Below are 23,656 nucleotides of genomic sequence, written 5' to 3' on the forward strand. Positions count from 1 at the left end.
GCTGACAGAGATTGAGATCTACCTCAAATCAGTTGTGAAGTTGCTGCCAGGTAAGACTAGATTTGTTAGATTCAGGTGTGGTGTTTTGGGGATCAGTAATGCTGACAGAGATTGAGATCTACCTCAGATCAGTTGTGGAGTCACTGCCAGGTAAGACTAGCGCTGACAGATTTAGGTGTGGTGTGTGAGGGGTCAGTGGTGCTGAGAGAGACTGAGATCTACCTCAGATCAGTTGTGGAGTCACTGCCAGGTAAGACTAGAGCTGACAGATTTAGGTGTGGTGTGTGAGGGGTCAGTGGTGCTGAGAGAGACTGAGATCTACCTCAGATCAGTTGTGGAGTCACTGCCAGGTAAGACTAGAGCTGACAGATTTAGGTGTGGTGTGTGAGGGGTCAGTGGTGCTGACAGAGATTGAGATCTACCTCAGATCAGTTGTGGAGTCACTGCCAGGTAAGACTAGAGCTGACAGATTCAGATGTGGTGTTTGGGGGATCAGTAACACTGCCAAAGGTTGAGATCAGCCTTAGATCAGTTGTGGACTCCCTGCCAGGTAAGACTAGAGCTAACAGATTCAGACGTGGTGTTTGGGGGATCAGTAACACTGCGAAAGGTTGAGATCAACCTTAAATCACTTGTGGAGTCTCTGCCAGGTAAGACTAGGTCTGTCAGATTCTGGTGTGGTATTTGGGGGGATCAGTGATGCTGACAGAGATTGAGATCTACCTCAGGTCTGTTGTGGAGTCACTGACAGGTAAGACCGGAGCTGACAGATTCAGGTGTGGTGTGTGAGGGGTCAATGGTGCTGACAGAGACTGAGATTTACCTTAGATCAGTTGTGAAGTCACTGCCAGGTAACTAGAGCTAACACATTCAGGTGTAGTGTTAGGGGAATTAGTATCTGAAAGAGATGGAGATCTACCTCAGATCAGTTGTGGAGTTGCTGCGACGTAAGACTAGGTCTGTGGTGTTTTGGGGATCAGTAACGCTGACAGAGATTGAGATCTACCTCAGATCAGTTATGCTGCCAGGTACTGTATGGGCTCAGGCTTTTAAATCTTAAAAGAACATCTCAGACCAAAGACAAAAATGTCACGAAATGAGAATTTATAGTGGTCAGGAAGTTAATGTATGAAGAATAAAGAATAAAAAAAAATGTCTTTGCTCGATGTGTCTGTGAATATAATAGAACAAACTATTTGATCAGAATTTTTTTATGTTTGTCCAGCAAGTAGTTTTGACTCAAAAATCCCTGCGGAGGAATGTGAAATGTTGATATTTCTTACCTTTAGTGCCCAGATTAAATCTTCTAACTAAGGTTTTTTGAAGCACTGAGTGGACCATTTTTTGTATTTATTTGTTTTATTAGTGTTTTACGCATATTCAGGAATATTTCACTTGTACGACTGTGGCCAACATTATGGTGCTAGGACCACCTTTTGTAGTCAACAAGAATAGTTGAATATGTGTTAATACATGGATTGGCACACTGAAATTATTTGCAGAATATTTACAACATGTATTTAGTGGGAAATGTGTTTGTTTTATGTTGTGTATTTGTACTTATTTCTCTGTCAAATAGAGCACAAGTCCAGGACATATGTTGCCATGTTAGAGATGCTGCGTTGGTTTGCTGGACATCAGATCAGGAAATGTTGCTGTAAGTACTGAAAGTTTTGTATTGTACACTGTTTAACATTTTCACTCTTATGTGATTAATGTTCACCGTGGAAAAAAAAGATATGAATTGCATGTGAATGAAAGGATGAATGAATGATTATAGCTTGACACCACGATGGCAATATTTCAGCCATATTGTGAGGGGAACATGTTTATACTAGGAGACAGTAAATGACTTTTGATGTGATGGAAACATTCAAAGTAAAACAGAAAAGACAGACAGAGTTCAGAGCAGTTAAGAAGAACCAACCCTCGTTAAAACTCAAAACCACAATATTTGTATTAGAATAGATAATCTAGAAAATTGTATCCCAGTGTATACATATACATGTATACATGTATACATGTATGTGGAAAGAATTTGATCTTGTATATAGGCCAATGGTGTTTCAAATATTTAATGACAGCATCACCAGTAATGCTGTCATGTAAATCAAATATAGTGTTGATTGTGTAAAACTTTTTTGAACATTAAAGTGCTTGTGTGTGCTGTAGTTATTTTGATGCTATGTATGGTGTTTTGTTTGTGTGGTATTTGCAGGTCATTGCCTATCTTATATGGTTTTGTTTCCTGTATTTGTAGGCTATTGCAGGGAACATCATGACAGCCAGTCCAATCTCTGATCTGAACCCGATCCTTCTGTCAGCTAAAGCTGTTCTCAGACTGGCTTCTAAGGGTGAGTCACCTTGACATCTTTGTCAGGCATAACTTTGCAGTGTCCATTCAACTTGTATGGTCAACAAAAAGTTTGAATGCCTTCCTACATGCATGCGGTATTACAGGTAAAATATCTCATTTAATATTATTATAATATTATGTCAGCAGTAAAGTGAACTTGATTGAGTGTGAATAACAGGAGAAAAGACTTTTGATAGTCCTGCTCTACCCTGACAGCAATTAAACATCATACAACCAATTAATACACTGTGACAGCTTGTCCTCTATTTAGCAATAATGGTTTGCTGGATCTCTTATTATGTAAATGTAAACCACATGTTCAGATTAATAATTTCTCTTTCACTCTCCATACGTTTTTCAGATGGTGGTTACAGAGAACTGAAAATGGATCACAATTTTTTCAAGGGTTATCGCCGCACTGCTGTCAAACCAGAGGAAATTCTTATTTCAGTTCACATTCTGTTCACCTCTGAGGCAAGTTCATTTAATAATTGTTTCCTACAATGTTAGCACAAGCATTTGGAGAACTACTTAAGGTACAAAATTCTCCCAACACTTACAACTATATGAGAGATAGTCTGTTGAAATTTAGCACAGCATCATCTACCTCCACCTCTAGTCCAGTTTAACCCTTGCAAAGCTTTGACACTCATGGTCAGTCTCCTTATTTTCCTTCTTCGTGATTTGTCAAGATTGATGAAAAGATTTTGAATGTTAATGGAGAAATGCTGTTTTTCAGACGGAGTACTTTTCAGCATACAAACAATCACACAGACGAGATGATGACATCGCCATTGTAAATGCTGCAGTGAGGGTGGTGTTTGAGGAAGGGTGTGACCGGGTGCGGGAACTGACCCTCAGCTACGGTGGGATGGCTCCCACCACTGTCATGGCACACAAGGCCATGAAGTCTGCTGTGGGAAGGTCAGCTGTAGCAAGTCATAATTATGTCCTCCTCGTACATCTAGGTGAATTCTCCGAGTGCAATTAGTATTACTATATTACTATATGTGTTGTGAAATGATCTTTTACAGATCTCTCTCAGTGTTTTGGAGAAATTTTGCGTATGAATGTAGTTCTTTAATTATCCGCCATATTTATTTGAATGAATCACGGAGTTGATCTTATTTTACTATTAACTTGCCAAAAAGGGAATCTGTTTATGTTCTCTGAATACCTATTATTGTGTAATCACTGATGTACTAATTATTGTGTAATCACTGATGTACTAATTATTGTGTAATCACTGATGTACTAATTATTGTGTAATCACTGATGTACTAATTATTGTGTAATCACTGATGTACTAATTATTGTGTAATCACTGATGTACTAATTATTGTGTAATCACTGATGTACTAATTATTGTGTAATCACTGATGTACTAATTATTGTGTAATCACTGATGTACTTCAGTCTGTGAATTCTCACTCCTGTATTGCAACTTATCATCAGGTGTTGGGATGATGAGTTGCTGTCTCAGGTGTGCAGGGATCTGGCAGAGGACATGCCCCTCCCCCCTGGAGTTCCGGGTGGAATGGCGGAGTATCGGCAAACGCTTACTGCTAGCTTCTTCTTCAAGTTCTACCTCTCTGTCAAACTCAAAATACAGAATCAGGTGAGTGAATTTACACCCTACAAATATAACGTATTATCATCAGGTCTAACCTGTCATTTTTAAGTTTGATCTTTGGTTTTTTAAAATAGTTAAATATGACGTTGACAAACCGTGATGTTACTTGCTCTGTGGTGTTTTCCATTTTGGCAGCTGTCAGTCAAGTCTCCAGTTCCTGCTTCCTATCACAGTGCCACTCCCACATTTCACAGAGAACCAACCAGAAGTCTCCAGCTGTATGAGGAAGTGGTTGAGGGACAAGATATTGAAGATGTGGTGGGTAGGCCCCTCCCACATCTATCCTCCATCAAGCAGGCCACAGGAGAGGCTACTTACGTGGATGATATGCCACCATACAAAGGTACACTATTACTCTTGGAATAACCTCATTGTGTTCCTCTGAGCTCCTTTCTACGGTGGTCAGTTTAGTAGCAGAATTTACTGAGTTTTAAAGTTGCTGTAGTTTGAAAAACAGATCTTCAGTTATTTCAGTCCCAAATGGAAAGGAAAACTTATTAGCTTGAAATGTGTGTGCATGAAGCTCTGGAGAAAGAAAGTGCTGGCTACCCATCCTGGCCATGGCCTTTGGTGCCGTGTTGTAATTAGCATTTTAAGTTTTTCACATTTGTTGTATCAAAAATAAACAAGAAAGACTAGATAAAAAAAAATCATTGATTATTGTAAAGAACAGTCATTAAAATCCCAGTTGTTTTACAGCATACATGTAGCTATGATCATTATTGGTCATTGATGGAAGTCACCAATTATTTATTTTATTACTTTTCATTAATATATATGTGTGCACATGTAACTGCCAGTCAGTGTCATTTTCTAATATTTGTTTTTCTGTTTATTGATGTTGTCTTGGGGCTTTTATGACCATCTTACTATTTGGAACCCAACTTTATCGTGGATGAACTATCACTTATCAGTGTGTCACTCAGACATCCTATCACTCCATGATATCATGTTGTTATTCTTGTGTCTTCTGTAGAGGAATTGTTCCTGGCCCTGGTCCTTAGCACTAAAGCCCATGCTAACATCGTCAGTATGGACGTCTCTGCCGCCCTGGAGATGCCGGGTGTTGTAAACTGTGTTACCTGTAATGATGTACCTGGCAGTAACCTGTGGGGCATCATCAACCAGGACGAACAGTTGTTTGCTGATCAGAAGGTATCACATGCAGCACTATGTTTATCACTACCTACCTTATGTACCTGTCCTGTAACGATGTACCTGGCAATAACTGGTGGGGCATCATCAATCAGGATACGCAGTTGTTTGCTGATCAGAATGTATCACATACAGCACTATGTTTATCTTTACCTACCTTGTATACCTGTCCTGTAATGATGTACCTGGCAGTAACCTGTAGGGCATCATCAACCAGGACGCGCAGTTGTTTGCTGATCAGAACGTATCACATACCTACCTTTTGTATCTGTCCTGTAACGATGTACCTGGCAGTAATCTGTGGGGCATCATCAGTCAGGATGAACGGTTGTTTGCTGATCAGAAGGTATTACATACAGCACTATGTTTATCACTGTCTACCTTATATACCTGTCCTGTAATGATGTACCTGGCAGTAACCTGTGGGGCATCATCAGGACACACAGTGGTTGCTGATCAGAAGGTATCACATGCAGCACTATGTTTATCACTACCTACCTTATGTACCTGTCCTGTAACGATGTGCCTGGCAATAACTGGTGGGGCATCATCAATCAGGATACGCAGTTGTTTGCTGATCAGATTGTGTCACATACAGCACTGTTTATCTTTACCTACCTTGTATACCTGTCCTGTAATGATGTACCTGGCAGTAACCTGTAGGGCATCATCAGTCAGGATGAGCAGTTGTTTGCTGATTAGAAGATGTCACATACAGCTCTGTGTTTATCACTTACACTTTGTACTTACCTTACATGTACCTGTATGTACCTTTCCTATAACGATGTACCTGGTAGTAACCTGTGGGGCATCATCAACCATAATGAGGGGTTGTATGCTGATGAGAAGGTGTCACATACAGCACTATGTGTCACTTACCTACCTTACATTCCCCTGGGCTCTGCCCGGTTTCCTCCCGCCATAATGCTGGCTGCCATCGTATAAATGAAATATTCTTGAGTACGGCGAAAAACACCAATCAGATAAATAAATATATACCTACCTCACATGTATGTACCTGTCCTGTAATGGTGTACTTAGCAGTAATCTGTGGAGGATCATCAACCAAAACAAGTAGTTGATAACCATCAACACATTCAGTGAATATTTGTGAATTGATATTGTTCTCCTATTGCCTGCTGTATATATAAGAAGACTGCTAGTTCGTGTATGTGTGTTTGTGCTACAGGTAACAGGTAAAGTGTGTTTTTGCTACAGGTAACAGGTAATTTGTGTTTGTGTTTCAGGTAACGTGTCAGGGTCAGGTAATTGCAGGTATTCTGGCCGACACCCAGTTACACGCTCAGAGAGCGGCTAGAGCTGTGTTCATTGAGTATGAAGAACTGGAGCCCATCATTACAATCAAGGTAAGATTACATAGGTGCTCAACCTCCCAGGTGTGATAACTGGTGCAAATTGCAGGTGCTCTGTTTATAGTGGTTAGTAAAATTTTACATAAGGAGGTGTGTTATTCATTCTTCAGGACACATTATGTGGTGGTTAAATCACAGTCTGGGACAGGAATTCCTGAACATCCCCAAAGTCTTTCTGAACATCCCCAAGCCTTCATTGTTCCTGGCATCTTTGTTATATTAGTGATAATAAGCGAGTGACATTCAAATCAGTTGGGGCGGTTTTGTATGAAGGGTTTTTTTTCTTTCTTTATACACCAGTATGGCCTTACACCTAGCTTTGTTCTGGTATGTGTCACACCTTGGACAGTTTGTCAGTTGCATGCCCCAATGCCAGTGGTTTAATCCATACCCTAAATTTCTTGAACTGGTAAAGCTACCTTTGCGTATGGTGATAAACACTGTTCGAATATATAAAATGTTGACATTCATGACGGAGTGGGCCTAGAATATTTTGCACATGTAGTTTAGTACTTTTGTACAAACCTTGACTTCCTGTTGGTACATACATTGTGATCATATGTTCACTTGACATGACAGGAAGCCATCAAAGCTAAGTCGTTCTTACTGCCCACCAACTCCATCCAGAAGGGAGACCTTGGGGAGGGATTTAACCTGGCAGACCACATCCACCAAGGGGAGATGACTCTGAATGGACAGGAGCACTTCTATCTGGAGACACAAGGATGTCTTGTGGTCCCAGACAAGGAGGATGGTCAGATGCTGGCCTTCTCTTCTACACAGGACGTGGCAGAGTGCCAGGTAAAAGATACAAGCAAAGGGTGTTTGCTGGTGTGTTTTTATAATGTAAGACCTAAAAACAAGTTCTATAGTGATAATTAACTATTTCACCCCGTAAAAAACACAGTATTTTAATAGTATAGGCCTACAATAATTGACACTGCATTACCATTCATACTGTTCAACTGTTCACACTGTGCAAACCTTCACACTGTATAACCATTTCTCACTGTAGATCCATTTCATGTTGTTTAACCATTCATACTGTACAACCATTTCACAGTGTAAAACCATTTCACACTGTACAACCATTTCACACTATACAAACACTCACATTGTGTAACCATCCACTTTTCACCATTCTCACTGTAGGTCATTTCACATTGTGTAACTACTTGTATTGAAACTGTACAATCTTTCACATGGTATAGCCATTAACACTGTAGACCTACGTCCATTCAGTGTGTACAACCATTCATTGTGTACAACCATTCAGTGTGTACAACCACTCGCACTGTATATCCATTCAGTCTGTACAACCATTCACACTGTACATCCATTCTCACTGTACAACCATTCACACTGTACAACTTTTCACAATGACAACCATTCATGCTGTATAACAATTTCTTACTGTTCATTGGATAGTGTGGAAAGGCCTGCAGATCTGTGCACAGGCACTTGAGTGATGTTAATGGCCTGTTAATTATCTGCCATGTTTCAGACTGTGATTGCCTCAGCCTTAGGCGTTCAGGACAACCGGATTGTCTGCAAGACAAAGAGGCTAGGTAAACTATGGAATTAACTGACAAAAAATCAAGATTTCACTCTAGTCTGAGAGGCAATGTACATGTCATAGACATTGGTGTACATATAAGGAAAAGTCAGGTTTATTTTATGAGCATTTTCCGTATAATGTGCACAATACTTTTAGTTTGGATGCATCCTGGCTTTAAAGTGTGATTTATGCCCATCATCATTATTTTATAGTTTTGTAAGTGAAAGTAGTTAAAGTATTGCAGGCATAATACTGATTTGCATTAATGCAGACAGTAAAACATATGTAGGCTCTACAGTATTACACTTATGTAATATTTATACTTTGATTGATTGTCAGGTGGGGGATTTGGGGGTAAGGAGACCCGAGCAGCAGCCTTGACAGGAGTGTGTGCAGTGGCAGCCAACAAGTGAGTTAGCAGGGTAGAATTATGATATGTGTCATACAGGTGGGTGGGTGGGTGGGGGTGGGGGGAGACTCATGCAGCAGTGTCTACGGTGACAGCTATAAGCAAGTGAGTCAGCAAGCTAGAATTACATTCTGTGTGACACAGGTGGGGGATTTGGGGTATGGAGACTCACAGTGAGCAGCGGCAGCCAACAAATGAGTTAGCAGGGAAGAACTGTGTTATGTGCACAGGTGGGTGATTTTGGGGGTAAGGAGACTCAGGCAGCAGTGTGTGCACCTGTTGGCAGCTAACAAGTGAGTCAGCAAGCTAGAATTACGTTCTGTGTGACACAGGTGGGGGATTTGGGGTATGGAGGCTCACAGTGAGCAGCGGCAGCCAACAAATGAGTTAGCAGGGAAGAACTGTGTTATGTGCACAGGTGGGTGATTTTGGGGGTAAGGAGACTCAGGCAGCAGTGTGTGCACTTGTTGGCAGCTAACAAGTCAGTCATCAGGGTAGAATTATGTTATATTTGACACTGGTTGGGGATTTGAGGGTAAGGCTTGGGCAGTGAAAGAATAATGTGTGCTTCTCAGAGGTTAGTGATTGGCTGTAAAAGGCATGATGCTTGTCCCAGGTTTGGTAACACTGTTCCTAACTCCTGTAGTAGATGTGTTGTTTGTTGTTTGTTGATGCAGGTGCATGAGGGTGGTTCGCTGTGTACTAGACAGGGATGAAGACATGAGCTGTACAGGTACCAGACATCCTTTCTTGGGGAGATACAAGGTAGGTTCTGAGTTTTGCTGGGCTTAAATAGCCTCTAGTTTTGACGGTAGGGCACTATTCTCATTGTGACTGATCTGACCCTGTTCAATTAATTTGCAGGATTAAATCCAGCACTTAATGGTTCAGCTGTAGTTTTGAGCTGAAAGGTTCACCAATAACATACCAAAGGTTGGTGGTTTACTCTGAACAGTCCATTTTCCTCTGAACATAAAACTGCATGGCCTTGACTGCATGGTGTGCTGGATTAAACAACTACTAAATGAATCCATTTACATTGCAGCATGTGAATGTTCCTTTGCATCATGTAGATAGTCACACATTCCGCTATTGAAGTAATTGTGAAATTTTAACAAAAAGCACCTGACACATGATATTGAGTCTTTCACAAGGAACCTATATTAAATTGTATTTCTAGAGGTCAAAGGTCATTGGGTGTGCTATAGTGTTTTGTACATCTAACATTCTTGACATTTACACAGTGTTGTACATGTAGAATTGTAACACTTCACAGTGTTGAAGAATTGTAACATTCCACAGTTTTGCAGGATTGTAACATTTCACAGTGTTGTAGATTTGTAACATTTCACAGTGTTGTAGAATTGTAACATTCCACAATGTTGTAGATTTGTAACATTTCACAGTGTTGTAGAATTGTAACATTCCACAGTGTTGTAGAATGGTAACATTCCACAGTGTTGCAAGATTGTAATATTTCACAATGTTGTAGAATTGTAACATTTCACAGTGTTGTAGAATTGTAGCATTAAGGTGAAGCCATGAAAAGCTTGGTATCCATGTTTATGTGAATATGTTGTATAATTTAGGTAGGGTACACGAAGACTGGCCGTGTGACCGCTCTGAACATGGAGCTCTACTGTAATGCTGGACATACCATGGACCTGTCACTACCTGTGAGTTCACTCTGCAGACATACAGGTTGTCTTTATAACCCTAAACATCTGTGCGCAGGTGATCAGGGGTAATTGATTAGCAGCATTAAATCTGAGTTAACCTGGCCAGCAGAACTGAGGCTACATGCACATGTACACGGAAATGATTCAATTTTTTGGATAGTTTGGATATTCATTTATGTATAAGATATGCTTTATATATACAGCTTTCAATATAATTACACTGACATGATAAAATTAATGTTAATAATATTTCGAGCTATTTGCAATATAAATATGACCGCTTTGGTGGCCTAATGTCTAGAATGTCTGCCTCAAAGTCGGGGTCAAACATGGGTTGGGTCATATTGAAAGCTTTAAAAATGGTACTTCTTTTTGCTTTGCTTGGCGCTCAGCGCTGAGAGGTTAGAGCAAGGAAACAGGACTGGCTGGCTCGGTATCAGTACAGTGTGACTTGGTAGGTTGTCATGTCTGGTATCTTTGTCATGATAAATCAGTGGTGGCAGCACTTTGGTGTCATGGACTCACCCTGCCACAAGAAGACACTGTATATATACATGTACACACATCTAATGACTCCTTGTCAAATGACTGAAAATTGTTAGGTACATGTACGACTTACATGGATTTATGGTAAATACAAATGAAATCCTGTGAAGGGTTGTGGCATTGTTCAGTATTTTACTTGCATTGTATTGTCCAGGTAATGGAGCGTGCTCTGTACCACTGTACAAACTGCTACAATGTGCCAAACATCCACGCTGTGGGGTACCTGTGTCGCACCAATCTGCCCTCTAACACAGCCTTCAGGGGCTTTGGGGCGCCTCAGGCCATGATGATCTGTGAGAACATGATGACAGAGATAGCCAACAACCTGGGTGTCTCCCAACAACAGGTAACTCCACAGCAGGTTTCTCTTTATGTGTTAATTCAATACATAACATGATAATAATGTAGACATGTATGTCTTTCTTCCCCCGGGCTCTGCCTGGTTTCCCACCACCATGAAGCTGGCTGACGTTGTATTAATGTAAGTGAAATATTCTTAAGTACACTGTAAAACACCAATCACATAAATAAATAAATATTTGTCTTAATTTTGTCAACATTCTGTTATCATTAAACCAAAGACTGACAGCCTTGATATACATGTAGAACACCTGTACTTTTGTATGGGACTATTATAACCTTGATGTGGAACACCTTTCATTTTGTCATAGAACTGTTATAACCTTGATTTAGAACACATGTACTTTTGTCATATTACACTTTGAAGCCTTGATTTGAGCATGTATCTTTTTTCTCAGGTACGCTGGGTGAACATGCTGAAGGAAGGGGATAGCATGTACTATAATCAGCCTCTACTAAACTTTCACCTGCCCACCTGCTGGGATGAATGTCTGACTCAGAGTGACTTCAGAAAACAACAGCAGCTCGTCACACAGTTTAACAGGTGTGCTAGTTGTAATGTAATTTGTAGTGCACAAGTATTTTTCTTCAGTTTTGTAAGAAATTAATTTTATTTGAAAAAAAATAATCAGTTTTTGTTTTTAACTTTTACTGTATTTAACATCTCAAACTTTCATTAAACATCAGTTTTTGTCTGGTAGTAAGTGTGCTGACTCTTCAAGTAATGTTGACATCAAAGCCATGTCTTCATCATATCTGAGTTACATTATCGCATATTTGCAACATGCGGATGGTCATGGGTTTGCCCCTGGGCTCTATCCGGTTTCCTCCTATCATAATGCTGGCCATTGTCTTACAAGTGGAATAATCTTTAGTGCAGAGTAAAGTATCAATTAAATAAATAAATAAATGACAGAGTCCCTGAGATATATCTGAGGTATAGGCATATGCCTGAGGTGTACTTGAAGTACAATACACCTCAGATAATATGCATGAAATCTACAAAATGTAGACTATGAAGTGTACCTTGGTGTACATGCACCTGATGTCTGCAAAGGAAACCATGTTTTGATAATACCTCTACCTGAGCAGCTGACTTGTATCCATCCAGGTTGTCCTAAACCAGATTTTCGGTTTCAGAGATAACCGCTGGAAGAAGCGTGGCTTGTCTGTCATCCCCACCCAGTTTGGAGTTGCCTTCACTTCAACTCATATGAACCAGGTTAGCAATGCTAGAAAAGAAGCAAAGCATCCCAACTTCAAGACAGATTTTAATTCTGTAAAGCTATTTGGAAGTCCAGAATAAACGTTAAGCATTTTTTCAGTTTTAAAATCCTAGTCCTAATTAAATATGCCAGACAGTTTCGGTGAATTCTCACATGTACATGTAAGCGAAAAAACATCAAATGACTCTCATGGCTAATATCATGTGTTTTTACACTCTGTTGCCAACAAAATATTTGTCACTCTCTTTGCATGTCCTATATAGTACATGCTTTAATAGGCAAGGTCCCACCTCTCGTAATTTCAGGCCTCAAAAACTAATCGTACGTTACGTCACAGTCGCTGTTGTATAACAAGGGAGGTAATTCACAGCAGGCCTATTGTTGTAAAGCTGTCATCAAAACCATTTTTCTATTATCATTTGATTATGTTTTCCCATCATCATGTTGTTGATGAGGTGATAACGGTAAGCGCTCTCTCTCTCTGTTTAGGGTGGGGCCCTACTGCACGTGTATAGGGATGGCTCAGTGCTGCTGACCCACGGAGGTGTGGAGATGGGGCAGGGCTTACACACCAAGATGATACAGGTAACCAGCCATGCCCCAGTGAAAATTACATGACACAAGTACTGCCTTACACTTTATGGTGCCTTTGCAAATGAAACACGAAAAAGCTATCTTTGTTTTTTTAAGGAGCTATTTTTAAGCTACAGTGAATAGTGTTTGTGGGTTTGTATGAAATACTGATACCTAAACATTTCATCTCTTTGTACACTTTTCTACGAAAGGGGATTTTTCATTTACATTTTATCACCAAATGCTGTGTCTGAAGTGCTCCAGCTGTATTTTCACTCTCTTACATTTTACAATGTGAACAGGTAGCGAGTCGAGCTTTAGGCATCCCAGCAAGCAAGATATTCATCGCAGAGACAAGCACGGATAAAGTGCCCAACACATCCCCAACGGCGGCTAGCATGGGCTCTGACATTAACGGCATGGCTGTCATGGTGAGAAGCAAAGCCTCACGAGATTCACACAGGAGCTTTTGTGGCTGCATGTACATGTAGCTTATCTCCTTCACTCCACCCTTCCCCATAACTTTTAGTCAGAGAAACAGTATACATGATACAGTCATGTTTTATATCCACCCCTCTGTCTGTTGTTCTTTGTCAGGGCAATCATGTTAGATGTGAATGGCTATTTGGACCTTGACAACTTTGATACCTTGGTCTTGGAACACTAGCAGTCATATTTCTTCACCTTTATTTAAAGTTTGCATACTGGATATCACTAAATGTGAAATCTGGTTGAGGTTATATCTTCATAATGGCTGCTAAAAGGAATTTTGTGAAGGTTTTGATATGTGTTTGTATTGATCTTAAATGCATGTGTGTATTTATTTGTTTTATTGGTGTTTGATGACGTACTCATTTACCTTGGGTAAATTTCTGGTGAACCTTACCACAGTCTTCAGCAGGATTCATGTAAGACTACACCAAGAGAACACCATCAAGCGCATCTTGCCACCAACGACCCAAGAACAATGGGAGCAGGAGATTTAAAGAAACTTCACTGTCCAGGAATGATTTTGAACCCACGTCTGGCACGTCCGAGCAGCTAAAAGCAAACCCCTTGAGCACATGTCCAGAAAGGGCATGAGGAAATATACATGTGAACTGAACAAGATTCCCAAATGTACAAGTGTCCAGAGTGGTGAACAACATTCTACTATTTTCACACTTCTTATTTTCTTTCAGGATGCTTGTCAGAAAATTAAAGATCGGCTTTTACCTTTCAAGAAACTAGATCCAAAAGGGAAGTGGATTGATTGGGTATGCTGTCTTAAGGTTGCTTGTGGGTGAAATGTTTATGGATGTCCCTGTTATGATTGAGTTTTCTTTGCCACGCCAGCATACATCACAGTCACATTTACACTCTACATTTATCACATTTACACTTTTTCGAAAGTCCAGATTGGGGGCACTAGAAGCAGGTCCCATGTTTCAAGTATGTTTATCGATCACGTCATTTCTGAATATCTCTCACCATTGATAGAAGAAAAGCATAAAATAGAAGGGTTATTAAGAAATGTAAAATATGTCTCAAAAATTGAAAAAAAATTCTGTTTTTTATGCATATTTTTTCATTTTCTTTAAAACCACACTCTTAATACTTCCTTTCCATGTATCCTTTAAGAAGATTCAGTGTTTCAGAAGCTAGTTATCATGTTGCATCAAAATTCATTCTTAGCTAAATGTAAAGACTACTGTATTTTACACAAAGATTAGCACTTTAAAGGTTTAAGTTTTTTTTACTTGATTCTGATTGATTTATCCACCTCTTTTTACTTTTAGGTAACTGCTGCTTATTTTGATCGTGTTAGTCTGTCCGCAACTGGATTTTACAAGTTAGTAGGATGACTGAAGCGGTGTCTTTTACCTATATAACCTCCTCTGTCATGTCTCTTACCTATACAGTCTCCTCTGTCATGTCTGTTACCTATATAATCTCCTCTGTCATGTCTGTTACCTATATAACCTCCTCTGTCATGTCTCTTACCTATACAGTCTCCTGTGTCATGTCTGTTACCTATATAATCTCCTCTGTCATGTCTGTTGCCTATATAATCTCCTCTGTCATGTCTGTTACCTATATAATCTCCTATGTCATATCTGTTACCTATACAGTCTTCTCTGTCATGTCTGTTACCTATATAATCTCCTCTGTCATGTCTGTTACCTATACAGTCTCCTCTGTCATGTCTGTTACCTATACAGTCTCCTCTGTCATGTCAGTTGCCTATGTAATCTCCTCTGTCATGTCAGTTGCCTATGTAATCTCCTCTGTCATGTCAGTTGCCTATGTAATCTCCTCTGTCATGTCTGTTGCCTATATAATCTCCTCTGTCATGTCTGTTGCTTATATAATCTCCTCTGTCATGTCTGTTACCTATACAGTCTCCTCTGTCATGTCTGTTACCTATAAAATCTTCTCTGTCATGTCTGTTACCTATATAATCTCCTCTGTCATGTCTGTTACCTATACAGTCTCCTCTGTCATGTCTGTTACATATACCGTCTCCTCTGTCATGTCTGTTACCTATATAATCTCCTCTGTCATGTCTGTTGCCTATATAATCTCCACTGTCATGTCTGTTACCTATACAGTCTCCTCTGTCATGTCTGTTACCGATACAATCTCATCTGTCATGTCTGTTACCTATATAATCTCCTCTGTCATGTCTGTTACCTATACAGTCTCCTCTGTCATATCTGATACATTAATATGTACATGTACATGCAAATCTATATGACCCAGGAGCTGCTTACCAGTGCCGTCGCCATGAGTTCAAGTCCAGCTCATGCTGGCTTCCTCTTCGGCCATAAGTGGAAAGGTCTGCCAGCAACCTCTGGATGGTCGTGGGTTTCCCTGGGGCTCTGTCTGGTTTCCTCCTACCATAATGCTGGCCACCGTCATATTAGTTCAGTATTCTTGAGTACGGCGTAAAACACCAATCAAATAAATAAATAAATAAAATGTCAATCTACATGAATCTGTGGGGCTAAAAATTCCATTATTACATTCATTTGCTCCATTAAGCCATGAAAATGTAACATTTTATAGCTGTAAAGATTGGTGAAGGATAAATCAGGATTGGTTTTGCCAGTTTCTATTCTTCTGTATAGGCCTACATGTTCGTGTGGATTTTATAATTTAGTTTTGTCTCAGGGTGCCTGGGCTAGGCTATGATGAACAGAACAACAAAGGGAACCCCTTCAGTTACTTCACAACAGGTGTGGCTTGTTCTCTGGTGGAGGTGGACTGTCTGACAGGAGACCATCAGGTAATAACCAGTACATTCAGTTTCTGAAAGTCAGGTGTGGCGTGTTCTCTAGTGGAGGCAGACATTACTGTCTGACAGGAGACCATCATGTAATAAACAGTACTGGTACATAATCTGAGAGATGATCTGATGTAGAATCAACCAGTGGCATACAGTGTCCGAGGAGTTATGGGAAGGCATTTGAAATGCATGATAGTGCAGCAAACTGACCCAGGAGCCTCTCCGGTCATACATAGGAAGGTCTCTCAGCAACCTGCGGATGGTTGTGGGTTTCCCTCGGACTCTGCTAGGTTTCCTTCCACTATAATGCTGGCTGGCTGCCATCATATAATTGAAATATTGTTGAGCATGGCATAAAACACCAATCAAATCAATCAATAAATACCCTGGATAGATGTGCATGTATCTCAGCGGATGTGTCTTCATTGCTTGATACAGGATGACCTCTTTCTGTTTTCAGGTGTTGAGGACAGACATTGTGATGGACATAGGCACCAGTCTTAACCCAGCCATTGATATTGGTCAGATAGAAGGAGCTTTTACGCAGGTGAGTGCATGTACAGCCTGCAGAGGGCTAACATCATCTACAATGTAGGTAAGCCTTAAATATTGCTTCCAGTTCTTACCTGAAGTCTGTTCCTTCTCTTGTTAATATCAGCGTTTGTCATCAAGCGTTGGTTTGAATTAGAAATCTCTAGCTTTCATCCAGTGAGTGGTTTTATGCTACATATAGAAGTCTCTACTGTCCCTGTACTTCTAAAACACATGATTTGTCGTCCAGAGGTTAGTTTATACCAGAAATCTGTTCCTTCATCATTTGTAATCCAAGGGATGGTTTCTATAAAGCAGTATGTACCTTCCCTCGCAAATATCAATTGTTAATCTTCCTTAAGGTGGCCATAATATGACAGCAGTATTGTCAAGGTGACCTTATAGTACCATACTAATTGCTTCTCCTCCAGGGCTATGGCTTGATGCTGATGGAGCAACAGAAGGTCACACCATCAGGCTATCTGTTGACTAGGGGACCAGGTGCCTACAAGATTCCCAGTTTCGGCGACGTCCCAGTAGAGTTTAATGTCTCCTTGCTGAAGGGCGTATCAAACCCAAGGGCTGTCTACTCATCCAAGGTTGGTTTAGGTTTATGCATTATATGTACAGGTTTTCCCCAATTTCTGCTCGGTTTCTCCCTCCAAAATGACTGTTGCCGTCAAGTACATGTAAGTGGAATGTTCTTGAGTGCAGGGAAATGCACCAATCAGATAAAGCAAATAAAGTAAATCATCAAATGACAAAAAAGCTGCTGTTATATCACAGCTACAGTGTCATTTGACAAGACATAGTAATCGGAACCAGGTAAACTTCAATCATTCCTTTGTAGTTCCTTTGGAATGTAGTTTCACCAGCATACAAAAGCCATCTGAATGTTGATATCAGTTTTACGATTTATTGCGGCTGGAGTATACCCTTAATAGATTTTTACATGAATGAAGGTTGCCACAGTTGGCACAGACACAGTATAGATGTGTGGCTGAAATATTTCAAAACAAGTCAAGAGGTTTATATTTGATCCCTCTCCCTCTACAGGCTACTGGTGAACCACCGCTGTTCCTGGCTGCGTCTGTCTTCTATGCCGTAAAGGATGCCATCATGGCAGCCCGAGCAGAATCTGGTCTCCATGGTAACTTTGCTCTCAGTTGTCCGGCCACACCGGAGAGGATCCGTATGGCATGTGAGGACCAGTTCACAAAAATGGTGAGTTATGTGTGGTCACCTTGTTTAGAGAGAGTCATCAAAACATGATGTACCTTTACACCTGTCCGGAATCTAGTCGGCTAGTATTTGGAAGATGTTTTAAATAATTTTGGTAGATATGTTCCCATGTCAGTCTGTACGTTTTGACATCACAAAAATTATTAAGGTTGCAGATATCTTGAAGGTTTTGAAAAGAAAGGGTATTTTACCTGTTTTCAGATTTATTCATATGAACTGCATGTATGACAGAATTTCAAGGACATTGTATAAAATGAGTACAAGAGAAGGTGCTCGTTCAAATCCAGCTTTGGGCAGGGATATTTTCTATATAACCAGCCATCCAATATTTGGAATGTCTTGGTGGCAATAAGCGGCTTCCAGTTCTCATAAGGTGTTTAATCTCACTGAAGAACTCTGCATGTATGTTGTTGTGACATCTGGTATGTTTCAGTTCCCTGCAGCTGAACCAGGTACATTTAAACCATGGTACGTTGAACTTTGACCTCTGAACCTGGTGACTTGAATGCCCTTAATTCCGGTGAGAAGTGAAGGGGTCTTACATCGTACTCTGAGAGCAGAATTTACATGTACATATATGTATGTAGGACTGATTTATCTGTGCAGGAAGATAGGATCTTCAGGGTGTGTTAGAAGTACGTTGAATTCATATTGAGTACTACGTGTAGATCTGTTCTGTGTGAATAGTAGAGATCGTACATCTGACTGCCACAGTGCTAACCTTTTTGATATCTATATTATTGTTAATATACTCCTGTTTGTGCATGAGCTATCTTTCCTAAAACTGTCCTATTATTCGACTTAATTTTTCACACCCAAGCCCAGAATTGATTATTTGATTAGCATTTTTATGATGATCAACCATTGCACTGTCATACTGCCATGTTTTGTATCAAACAGTCTGTCATTCAGAAAGATTTTATGAAAATTTTGAAACATTATTTATCTACCTTTAATTGTGATAGAAATTACTTGCTAATGTTTGTTAAAATTATATCTGTTCTCTGGGATCAAGTTTTTTCATGCAGACTACCTCATTCCAGAAGGGTGTCCCATGCAGGTGTTGGTGTATGCATCTGCCATCCTGTAATGTTTGGCTATATCCTGCAGTGTGGTTATATGTGGTGTTAGAATCTGTCTGATCCAATGATCAAGTGTATGTAGTGTAAGCATCAAACTCAGATTACATTACAAGGTTAATCCACATTTTATACAACTAGTTACATACTTTATCGCTTGTTACATACACCTGTTTTGTTGTTTACGTAGGTGTTTATGCACAACAGTGGATTCATTGAAAGTAAATCAGATTCATGAAGACAGTCCTCATCATGTTTTTATGTCACATTTACAATTCAACAAATAATTTGTACCTTTTTTGAAATTATGCCAGAGTGTTATTTTGTTCAGGTGATGTTCAGATCTTTTCATTAGGTAAACAAATTCTATGTATTTATTGTAGTTGATCTCTTGAAATGCAAATGATTTCTTTTATATCTGTTGACATATTACTGATATAGGTGTGAAAACAAGCTGCGTTTGTGTTGCTATTAGTTTTTGACGAATTCTCTGTCTGTGCTACCGGTTTTAAACATATGGAGCTATTTGTGTTAATCTATTCCATGATAATATGCTTAGTGATGATATAATTATGATGTCTGTTCATGTCCTGTCTGGTTATCCCCAGAGTTATTGTGAACAAGAATTCATGCCATTTGAGATATGCTTTTCAGATTTACAGTGTTGGCATGGTTGGTATATGTCCAGTGGTTGAAGCTCTGTCTTTTTAAAATAGGTTCATAAAAGTGAAATACCATCACTGGTTGGTGAAAAAAGGCTTATAGAATTTGACATGTTGGCTTTGACATGTTGGCTTATATTGTCTTGTGGTTGTCTTTAGAAACCTTCCAGTGCTGCCAGTCTGCATCTCACATAACTGTGGTTTGGTGTCGTATGGTTAACTGTAGAAATGTTTTATTGCCAGGCTGTACCTCACATATGTCTGGTTTTGTTATCTTGTGGTTGTCTGTAGAAATATTCTTTTGCCAGGCTGTACCTCACATATGTCTGGTTTTGTTGTCTTGTGTTGTCTGTAGAAATGTCCTGTTGCTAGGCTGTACCTCACATATGTCTGGTTTTGTTGTCTTGTGGTTGTCTGTAGGAATGTCCTGTTGCCAGGCTGTACCTCACATATGTCTGGTTTTGTTGTCTTGTGGTTGTCTGTAGGAATGTCCTGTTGCCAGGATGTACCTCACATATGTCTGATTTTGTACCAAAGTGCTTGGAATATTATGGTGCTGATATGGCAGCCCTGCATGTCAAGTTCTGTGTTAAAAGTTTGATTTCCTGAAAAACTTTGTATGTTGTCTTCATTTACTTGATTTGTGTTCATCTGTAATACAGTTTTGAGTGAAAAACATTGCAATATGGAATCATCTTGCAATTTGTTTTCTGTGTATAGAAATATTTCATGTTTGCTGGTTGGTATTTTATCAAAGTATCTAGTCAGCGGCTTTGCAAAGGTGACAAACAGAGATGATTGTGGTGCTTGTGTTTGTGACAGTGTAAGCTTTTATGATAGTGGTGTTACTGGTCTAAGTGTTGATGTGAGTAGTGGTGCTGGTGTGTTAAAGGGGTGGTGCTGGCACTGGTCTTTGGTGCTAGCATAGGGAAGAGATAGAGACTACCATGGTGCTTGTATTTGTGATGGTAATGGTGTTTAATGGTTTAAGTGTTGATACTGGCACTAATTAGTGATGCTGGAACTGGAGTTCCTGGTGTTGATGATGGTGCTGGCACTATTTATTAGTGCTGGTGAGCTGTAGTTGGTGGTGCTGGTACTGGCACTCTTTAGTGGTACTGGTGAGCTGTAGTTGCTGGTGCTGGTGCTGGCACTATTTATTAGTGCTGGTGAGCTGTAGTTGGTGGTGTTGGTACTGGCACTCTTTAGTGGTACTGGTGAGCTGTAGTTGCTGGTGCTGGTGCTATTTATTAGTGCTGGTGAGCTGTAGTTGGTAGTGTTGGTGCTGGTATTATTTAGTGGTACTGGTGAGCTGTAGCTGGTGGTGTTGGTGCTGGCATTATTTAGTGGTACTGGTGAGCTGTAGTTGGTGGTGTTGGTGCTGGCATTATTTAGTGGTACTGGTGAGCTGTAGTTGGTGGTGTTGGTGCTGGCATTATTTAGTGGTACTGGTGAGCTGTAGTTGGTGGTGTTGGTGCTGGCATTATTTAGTGGTATTGGTGAGCTGTAGTTGGTGGTGTTGGTGCTTCATTTATTTAGTGGTACTGGTGAGCTGTAGTTGGTGGTGTTAGTGCTGGCACTATTCAGTAGTGCTGTTGTTAATGTTTGAAGTACATACATGTACAGTGTATGTTAGTGATGGTATATTGTTTAATAATGTTGATGGTGGAAATAGCTATTCTAAATTAATGACCAATTTTATAAATTTTCTGATAATTGTGAATTTAGGTTTGTTTAACTTGTACAGTAATTTTCATTCAGATTTACCTGTACATATATAGCGCTTAATGGTTCTATGCATGGTGTTTGTAGTACAGTGGATAGCGTGACCAGAGGTTTGACCAGAGGTTGTACTGCCTTTATTGAGGAAAAAAAGTATGTAGGCCTATCCTATTTGGTACTGGAAACCATTTCATTTATATGATGTTTAGAGATTTTTATAAATGTTTATGGCCATTATACATGTATTTTATATAGTTGGCCAGGAGTGAATGCTCTATACCGACTGGTGTTCATTTGTATACTAATACACATATTTTGTATCCTACAGTTCTGCATTTTCTGTGTACACACATTTGTTACTTGTTCACTATTATTTTTCCCACCTTTTTGTGTTAATTACTTTGTTGTTTTTGGCCATAGTTTTGGATCTGTTTATAGGATTTTGTCTTTTTTCTTTGTTATTTCTATATTGTATGATGTCCTGGACGTTTTGGTTTGAGTTTTAATGTTATTGTTGTCCAGGTCTGGAGATTCTGTAGCCAGACTGTATAGTCATAGTCTCACCCGTAAAATACTGGTAGTCCCATGTTTTTTTGTAGTTATATACAGAACATTTATTTATGTTCTTATATTACATGTGTTTATGTTATAATAATAATAATAATAATTAAGAGTACAGCTACATGTGTATGACAAGTCAACACTCAAACCTATACATACATATCTACCAGCTGGTACTATAACTATTGATATTCATGGTAATGGCACCAGTTATGAAAAGTTATGAGTGTTAAAAATGAAGTGAATTCACATGTTTTGCTGTTTGGGCTTCTTCTCTTTTTGAACTCGTCATTATTCATTCATTGAGTATTCCGGAGATTGGGACAAACTTGATTGGTGTTTCAACTTTACTCCGCAAGGTGGCAGAAACCTTTCATATTGATTCAAAAGACATGTAGACCTACTCATATCCAAGATATGTTTACATCAGTGTTCGTAAAAAGAGAACATGCTCTTCTCAGATGTCCCTGTTCTCTGATATTTAGTTGATCCAAGCAAATATCTGGTATGAGTAGTTTGAACCGGCCCTGTTGCATAACCCATCACCATGCCTTGATATTAAAATTAGACATATATTTGATTTGTGGCATGCAAGGTGACATTGGGCTGGTCGCCTGCAATATTCATGCACTGTGTACAGAGTAGCTATCCACACGACAGACAGAACTAACAAGTGATAGCCATGATACAAACAGTAGATCGGCTAACAAGTGATTACCACAATACAAACAGTACGTCGGCTAGTAAGCGGTTACAACAATACAAACAGTACGTCGGCTAGTAAGCGGTTACAACAATACAAACAATAGATCGACTAACAAGCGGTTACCACAATACAAACAATAGATCGGCTAACAAGCGGTTACCACAATACAATCAATAGATCGGCTAACAAGCGGTTACAACAATACAAACAATAAATCGGCTAACAAGTGATAGCCATGATACAAACAATAGATCGGCTAACACGTGGTTACCACAATACAAACAGTACGTCAGCTAGTAAGCGGTTACAACAATACAAACAATAAATCGGCTAACAAATGATAGCCATGATACAAACAACAGATCCGCTTACAAGAGGTTACCATGATACAAACAATAGATCGGGTAACAAGTGATTACCACAATACAAACAAAAGATCGGCTAACAAGCGGTTACTTTGATACAAACAATAGATCGGCTAACAAGCGGTTACCACAATACAATCAATAGATCGGCTAACACCCGGTTACCACAATACAAACAATAGATCGGCTAACAAGTGATAGTCATGATACAAACAATAGATCGGCTAACAAATGATAGCCATGATACAAACAGTAGATCAGCTAACAAGCGGTTACCACAATACAAACAGTATGTCGGCTAGTAAGTGGTTACAACAATACAAACAATAGATCAGCTAACAAACGGTTACCACAATACAAACAATAGATCGGCTAACAAGTGATAGTCATGATACAAACAATAGATCGGCTAACAAGCAGCTACCACAAGACAAACAACAAATCGGCTAACAAGCAGTTTCCATTATACAAACAATAGATCGCCTAACAAGGGGTTACCACAATACAAACAACAGCTCGACAAACAGGAGTTAAAAGCCAATGGAGTCTGTACAGTTTTTAGGAATAGTGAAAGTATCGATATTATGTCCTTTAGATGGACTAGCAATGTGTGAAAAGTGAAACTGTGTATTCCTGTTATAGTTGCGTGTGT

At 39.6% G+C, this 23,656-nt stretch overlaps 1 protein-coding gene across 1 annotated transcript in view; it reads left to right on the forward strand.

Annotated features, from left to right (window-relative positions):
* Positions 1-20,789, forward strand: part of LOC135466882 (xanthine dehydrogenase/oxidase-like) — a 32,184-nt gene extending 11,395 nt beyond the window's left edge. Inside the window, exons 11-36 of the mRNA XM_064744637.1 lie at positions 1,580-1,657; positions 1,880-1,956; positions 2,261-2,354; positions 2,718-2,830; positions 3,096-3,280; positions 3,812-3,974; positions 4,125-4,332; positions 4,966-5,144; positions 6,392-6,511; positions 7,097-7,318; positions 8,022-8,085; positions 8,415-8,484; positions 9,162-9,249; positions 10,074-10,160; positions 10,864-11,055; positions 11,468-11,613; positions 12,210-12,291; positions 12,785-12,880; positions 13,171-13,299; positions 14,050-14,124; positions 14,647-14,699; positions 16,022-16,136; positions 16,597-16,683; positions 17,099-17,266; positions 17,724-17,891; positions 18,343-20,789. Of these exons, the coding sequence (XP_064600707.1) occupies positions 1,580-1,657; positions 1,880-1,956; positions 2,261-2,354; positions 2,718-2,830; positions 3,096-3,280; positions 3,812-3,974; positions 4,125-4,332; positions 4,966-5,144; positions 6,392-6,511; positions 7,097-7,318; positions 8,022-8,085; positions 8,415-8,484; positions 9,162-9,249; positions 10,074-10,160; positions 10,864-11,055; positions 11,468-11,613; positions 12,210-12,291; positions 12,785-12,880; positions 13,171-13,299; positions 14,050-14,124; positions 14,647-14,699; positions 16,022-16,136; positions 16,597-16,683; positions 17,099-17,266; positions 17,724-17,891; positions 18,343-18,393 (3,110 nt within the window). The 3' untranslated portion in view covers positions 18,394-20,789. The remainder of the gene's footprint in view (positions 1-1,579; positions 1,658-1,879; positions 1,957-2,260; positions 2,355-2,717; positions 2,831-3,095; positions 3,281-3,811; positions 3,975-4,124; positions 4,333-4,965; positions 5,145-6,391; positions 6,512-7,096; positions 7,319-8,021; positions 8,086-8,414; positions 8,485-9,161; positions 9,250-10,073; positions 10,161-10,863; positions 11,056-11,467; positions 11,614-12,209; positions 12,292-12,784; positions 12,881-13,170; positions 13,300-14,049; positions 14,125-14,646; positions 14,700-16,021; positions 16,137-16,596; positions 16,684-17,098; positions 17,267-17,723; positions 17,892-18,342) is intronic.
* The last annotated feature ends 2,867 nt before the right edge of the window (positions 20,790-23,656 follow it).

The sequence above is a fragment of the Liolophura sinensis genome, chromosome 6 (genome assembly GCF_032854445.1).
Source record: "Liolophura sinensis isolate JHLJ2023 chromosome 6, CUHK_Ljap_v2, whole genome shotgun sequence".
NCBI lineage: Eukaryota > Metazoa > Mollusca > Polyplacophora > Chitonida > Chitonidae > Liolophura > Liolophura sinensis.